The sequence below is a fragment of the Pterocles gutturalis genome, unplaced genomic scaffold (genome assembly GCF_000699245.1).
Source record: "Pterocles gutturalis isolate BGI_N339 unplaced genomic scaffold, ASM69924v1 scaffold19221, whole genome shotgun sequence".
Lineage (NCBI taxonomy): Eukaryota > Metazoa > Chordata > Aves > Pterocliformes > Pteroclidae > Pterocles > Pterocles gutturalis.
The window spans coordinates 1-7167 of record NW_010103457.1 but is presented as its reverse complement, the minus strand read 5'-3'; the positions used below and the strand labels follow the sequence as shown (position 1 = coordinate 7167).

General features: G+C 43.4%; 1 protein-coding gene across 1 annotated transcript; it reads right to left on the bottom strand.

The window, feature by feature from the left end:
* Positions 1-2095: 2095 nt before the first annotated feature.
* Positions 2096-7106, bottom strand: TAC1 (tachykinin, precursor 1; the record flags this gene model as incomplete). The annotated part of the gene is made up of 3 exons (XM_010086734.1): positions 2096-2145; positions 6371-6394; positions 7010-7106. Coding segments are annotated over 3 exons (171 nt in total), but the record flags the coding sequence as incomplete, so codon positions are not given.
* Positions 7107-7167: the final 61 nt, after the last annotated feature.

Below are 7167 nucleotides of genomic sequence, written 5' to 3'. Positions count from 1 at the left end.
TTCAAGGCCAGGTTGGATGAGGCTTTGAGCAACCTGGTCTAGTGAAAGATGCCCCTGCCCATGACAGGGGATTGGAACTAGATGATCTTTAAGGTCCCTTCCAACCCAAACCTCCTGTGGTTCTATGGTTTGCCAGAAAATTCAGTCCCAGCCCTTTGCTGGATGCTGTTAACTAGTCTCTGTGCTGTCCTCCAAACACTTAAAGCCCATTCTATCTTGTGTGGCTTTCTCTGGATGCAAATATGTTTGCCGTGATTGCTTCTGCGGGGAGGTCTGTGAGATGCATGGGCTGCAGGGAGCAAGCAGCAGGGCTTTTATTTCTTCTCTGTGTCTCACAATTCAGCGCACACAGGCTGTGAGCTCTGGGAGCACCATGGGCCTCCAGGCACGAGGAACAGCATTTTAAAGCTTCTTCTTTCTTTTTACCCTTCACTGAGTGTTACTCAGCATGCATTTCCACAGCCCTTTTGCCATGCTGTTAGCCCAGCAATCAGTTTCCCCCCTCACTGAGCTCAGTGGGAGCTGATACAGAAGTTATTAGTCTGAAAATTAACCCTGTCAAGATGAAGAGCTGGCACAGCACCAGTACAACCACCATGTCTCACACAACAGTGGTCCCCGTCACAAGTCTGCCTCAGTTTTCCCACTGTGTAGCCCCACACCTCGCTAGAGCTGGCTCCTACTTAGTTGGAAGTTGGGTCTGTTTAAAGCATGGGCAGGCTTAGGTGCTGCTCCCGGCCTAGCAGGAGGGAGGTCAAATGTCCATGTGCTCTTAATGGGTGCAGTTGTGGGGATGCCTCAGGTAAACTTGAACATGGAGGTTGACAAGTTCACTTGAGAAATAGTAAACAACAACCCGTTAATCACCTTGTATTGCTTATTTTGAAATTTGGTTTGCATAAGCTGGCTGTTTTCACTGCTGATTCATCTGTGATGAAAGCATCAAGCAGAGAAGTACAGCTTTTGGTAGGTGGAGAGAATATAGATCTCCAGATGCCTTGGCATCTGGTGAGATGTATGTAGCATTTTGGGACTGTCCTGGAAATACAGTAACCAGACATTTTAATTAAAAAGAGAATTACACTCACATTTTTTTCTCTTATACTGCATGGATTCAAGCCAACAGGTGTTTTTATTGTAAATCTGAGGGCCAGAATTTATTAAAAGCTTCGCTTTCAAATAATAAACCTGCAATAGTAGATGAATTCCACAGCAAATTGTTCCATGTGGAGCTGGAGGATAAATCAGGCCCTTTTCATTCAGTCAACTCACTTCTTGATTTCCATCAGGTTTAGGATGGATGGCACGTTGTGTGACCTGAAGCAATCCCGGGAATGCCTGTCTCCAGTAGCAAATCCCCCAAACATTCACGAAACCCGCACGAGGAGGCTCATAGCCTCCCTGCAAAAGGAAGTCATTAATTCAATATTTCTTTCCAGTCTCAAACCACTGTTTCTTGGATCCAAGTCTCACCCAGACCAACGTGGGAAATGATGCCATCACTATCACCAGAGAAGGTATGTTGCAAAATCCCCAGGGTAGTTTTTATTTAAAATGTTACTATCATAAAATTCCAGACTATGAAACGAAGACCTCACATTTCCATTCCAACTTTACCCACCCCCACTTTTTTAAATATATAGGTACGTAGTCACAAAACATAAAACATGCTGCAACGATACAAATATATTTTTTTTTGATACAGAAACTACAGTACATTATAAACCATGAAAACAAATTGAGGCACTAGACTGTGTACATCAGCTCGGCTGTGAAGCTGATAGACTCACTTTCAATGAACAAAAGAATATTTTCTTTGTTTAGTGAACATAACTTTATGGGTCATATCAAACAATGTGCTTTGTTGTGAGACATCACCAGGGTTGCTGGTCCTTTCAGAACCACAACGCACCTACACAACATGTATCACTGCCACAATATGAAAAATAATCATTTTATTAAATGTACAACTCAAAAAAACCCCAAATATCAGTTATTAGTAAATAAATAATTATTCCATACAGTGGTTAGTTTATATTACACTGCATTGGCCATTGGAACAAACGAAGTTTAATAAATAATGCATGGGAATGTCTCATTTACGCCTCCGTTCGTAGTTCTGTGCTATGCTCCTTTCAGAGGATCCTGCAAAAGATGGAGCAGAATGAAGCGCATGGTGCAGCCTTGCATGAGCCCCAGCAAGCACAAGGAAACATCAGAGACCCGCAGCCTGCTTGTTCAGACCAAGACGAGGCTCCCTGCCGAACCCTGAGCTGCTTTGATTTGGTTTTACCCTTCAGACTACACTGTCCTCCAAGAGGCTGGAGGTCGGAGCAGTGCTTTCCACCTCTCATCGGTCGAGCTGCTTGAAGCACCGTTATCTCAGAGCCTCTTTACCCCCCCAGGAATCCATCTAACTGATGGGATCTGAGCACTCAGATCAATTTGTGGGTAGAGGCTGTCTCCACCGACACTGGCACCCTCTGTCCTGCACAGTCAGCTCTTCGCCAGGTTTAAACCCTCCCTGTCCCCAGCCTTGCACACCAGTGATACCTTCTACTAAAACCTGCAGCAGGAGCTAAGCAAACTTCAGGCTGCTCTGTGGACTAACTGCAGCCTGAAATAGTCTTCAGTAACATATTTACCATTTAGTACCGGTAGATCTCTCCTTCTCGCTCTTTTAAAATGAGAGGGAAACCCAGAGAGCCCTTCTTGAGCAGAGCCATCAGGTGACATAGCTGGTCACCAGAGTCATCTTCACTTCCACCCCGAAGGGAGGATTGCTTTCACAGAGCATACGCATGCCTGACTACTGCATGCAAATGCACACCTAGTTAGGGGAGATTCAGCACTGTGTCCTGCAGGGAGCCAGCATTTTGGATCAGTGACAGTTTTAAATTAATTAGCTTCAATTTTCACCAGGCTAAATGCCAAATGAGTTGAGCTTGCTTTCTCAATATGGCCTGTTACAGTATCTCCACTGTATGGGTGACTGTTTTCTAGCCTCTCCCTGGAGCGTTTGTCCAACAGACCTCACAGCTTAGGAGGCAGCCGGTGCCAGACCCCATTTTGCCAAACCAGGGATGGAGACACCAGCACCCCGGTACTCTGCTTTGTCACACAGGGCTGTAAAACTGCTCCTACACCCAGCAGCAGGGCAGTGTAAACTCCCACACATCGCCAGGGGACTCAGGGGCTTTCTGCAGAAGAAAACCACAGCACCAAGGCACGGCACCAAGAAAAGGTCCTGCCCAGTTAAATATCTTTCAGTAGGGAGAAGTAAAGGCAGCCCTAGCACATACCCCTGATCTTGCTTTGATTACAGTCCTTAGGACCTATCTTCTCCAGATGAGCATAATCAACTTCTTGCCATTTTCCTCTCAAGGAATCCAGCAGAAAAGCAGTGAATTCTAGTTTTACCTGTCAGGCAGGTATTACATAGCCCAGCAGGGTAAAACTTCATTATTGCTGTTTGTTACAAATGCTCCATAACAGTACACTGACTATACCAGCAATTTTGAAATTAGGGCAATCAGATCTTTGTCTTTTTTAAACATTTGCTGTATTTTACATTCTCATATTGATATAAATGTAATCCCAATGGAATCCAAACCCAATTTATTACTTCCAGGCTATTTACTTTTGTGATAGCAGGTATATTTACAGGTATTATGCATTTAATAGCTATTGCCACCACAGATAAAACGGTACAAAATTGTTCATGATACATAGCAATTTGCAAAATGATGCAGAGAGCAGTATTACTAGTCTGAACAGGGTTTAATTGAAAATAAAAGTTACTGACAACCATAATTGCAGAATATAGATCACAGCATGTATCCATATAATATAAAGGTGTCAGCTAGTAATTTAACTTTTATCATCCATTTAACAAAACAGCGAGAACTATTTCTGAGGCATGAAATAAGCATTAGGATTTTTTTATTTTTTTAATTCCTATTCTGGGGAATTAACTGACACTTTATGGTTCACAGTGAGGGATTTCCTCATTGCAGCCCTATATAGAACAACGCAGGGGTGGTGCACATGAGGGAGGAGGATGCTATGGGAAAATAACAAAAATTTCAGTGTCAGCTCAAGCATTTTTTTATGGGGGGTGGGGAGGGTTAAAGGAAAAGCTGGAAAAGGCTGGGTATGTTTAACAGCTTCACCTGCAGAAAGAGGTGGTGTTAAGGGCAGATCTCTGCTCTTTCACCTCTTGCTCAAGGAATAGCAATCTGCAGAGACAATGAGGGTATCCCTATCTCTGAGGAGATTTGGACCACAAGTTTAAATGAGCTTTACATTTTCAGCCTGTGAATTTTTCTTGATGTTTCAGGAAAAATTATCTTTCCTTTTTTTTTTTTGTTTATTAGCACTTTGGTGACCAGCAGAACATGGTGCTGTTGAGGACAGGGGCAGTAAGGAAAGTGCCCTAGGGACTTCCACCTGACCTTGCCTGTGCTATGGTAGCTCAGACCAGCCTGATCATCTCAAGCATTAGAGGGAAGCCGACCCTGAAATATCTTGGTTAAGAAAGAAAATCCTGATCCTTTTTCACAGAATTTGGGGTCTATGCTAAAGACTGCTTCTTCCACCTGCTGGGAGAGAACAGAGAGGAAACAGAATGAAGAGGCTGTATATTACCAAGCACCAGATTTAGTCATATACATACCAGAATTTAAAGATCTTTTGCCCATAAGTCCAACAAAGGAGTCTGTTTTATGCCCTGAAAAAAATATATTTTGGGGTGTTTTAATACATTTTCAACAGGCAGGCTTTTCAGATAATGTGTTCTCGTGAGGAAGGAAGACACAGGCTCCAAAACTGTTCATCTCACATACTCGTTGTTCATACCACTCTCAGACAATGGAGAACAAACATCAGTCTGACTAATTGAACCAAACAGGTTAGACCAAGGCACAGACTAGTTAGAGGACATCTTCTCATTAACTCAGATAGGTGTTTTGTTTTGTGGTTAAGTATAATGGAAAAACAATGGCTAATAACTGGTTATTCCTCTCCCAGTACAATTCCTACTGATTTGAGCAAAGGCACAAGGCAGCAGTATCTTGGCATAACCTGCATGTGTATGATGCACCTGTTCTACCTCAGTGGTTTTTTATGTAACATGGGAAAAAAAAAAATCTTCCTCGCAGGTCAGGCAGAGCCCTCACTGGAGAAGAAGCCAATGGGACTCTATGTCTGGACATGTCTGAGCTAGACAGTGTGGCTCTATTTTTGGAATATTTATGAGTTTGAATATTACCTTTCTGTCTCATTAGTACTCCTCAAGGCATTGGAAGTGTAGAGGATAAATTACTCCAAATTTTGGCCTACAGCACGTATCAGATATAGTGGTAGCTATAGTTTCAGATAAGGACCAAAAAGGAGCCATTCGTCTTTCTCTAAGCTGACTTCTGAGGCAAACTTAGAAATTTCTCTTTGGAAAGAGTTTTGCTTGGGTAATTCATCTACAAACCAAAACAAATAGTTCTCAGACCTCACAGGTATTAATTCAGGCTGAAGCAGTTTCAGAAAGCTATAATTTTTTTATTTAGTCATCAGGTTATTTGTCATGAGCTTGGTATCAGACTCTTTAACTGGCCTTACAATACACAATCCTAGTGATAAAATCTTGTGGCTAACAGAACACTGGGACAGCTATTGATCTCTGTGGACAGAGGAGGTCTCCCAAAATATAAAATCATTCTACTTATTAAAAGTCTTCAGGCTCCAGTCTAAACATCTTCAGATAATTTCAGAGAATAAAACTGTGCAGAACAAGGTTAACACCACACTGCTGATAGCATCTCCCGCTTGGTGTTACACAGAAGCAAAGCAAGGCACGCTTGTCCCATTTGATATGGCAGCAGACCATCGATCAGCCCCTGCTGTGAGGAGGGGTCTGATTCCCACCCAGACAACTGTGCTGAGAGCACAGATACTGTATCTCACACACGATGACATGGGCTGTCCCCTGTGGAATCATTCTAGTGGATTTGGGAATTCACTGTTCTAATATTCCAGATTTTGCCATCTTAATTGCTCCTCTCTGAGTCTGGCAGTAAGCCTGCCTTGCCTATGAGAAAGGCTTACAGAATTCCCCCCATGGGAAATAAGAGAGAGCTGCAACATCCACACATTAATGGGGATTGAAATCTCAAAGCTTGTGGTGGCTCAGATGAGATACAGGCTCAAGGCTTCACTGGGGGATTTTCAATCCTTTAACAGCACATTTCTCCACCACTGGTACTGTCAGTCCTTAGCTGAACTCAGTCACCTTCTAACCAATCCCCTCCAGTACTCGATTCCCCATTTTTGGATCTTCTAATAATTACTTAAAATATTTGCATTTTTTTAAACTTACTTTTGTGACTGATCTGGCCATATCCTGATTGGAAGAGGAAAATAAAGAGAAAAAAAGGAAAGAGTTGTTCAGAAAGGATTGGCATATACATATGACGCTACTGCAATGCTCTGAAGAATCAAATACAGAAACTACCTTACACATATTCCACTTAAGGAAGATTAAGGTGATTGTTTACAACTGCATATCTCTTTGAATAGACTGCAAAATCTTGCTTCAGCTAAACCCACACAATTTAGATCTGTTTAGCTCCAGGTTGCTTTGACCAATTCTTGATTCAGTAAACATGTAGAAACCATGGCAATAACTGTATACACAAGCAATTTCCACGCTTGTGACCAACCTGTGAATTATCATGATACTCCTTACTGGTGATTACATGTTGTAATGCGTGTGCATTTAGCACTTTGGTGTGAAGACTTTTTTCGAATCGCTGGGTTTATCTGATATCAAACTTGCAAAAAAAAAAAACCAACAACCAAAAAACCCAACCCACAACAACTCCCAACCAAACAACCCGTACTGCAACTTTTGAGAAAGATTTAATGCATTAAACCCAAGTGGCAACCGCTGTGATGTTTGGAGCGGCCCTAGGAGGAGAGGCATGCAGAGAGAGACCGAGCCCCCCGCCCGGCTCACCGGCATCCCGCTTGCCCATGAGGCCGAAGAACTGCTGGGGCCGGGGTCTGCGGGCCATCCTCTGCAGGAAGTGCTCCAGGGGCAGCGGCAGCTCCTCCTGCGGGGCGACAGCGCCGGCTCTCAGCGGGGACCCCCCGCCCGACACCCCCCCTCCAGCC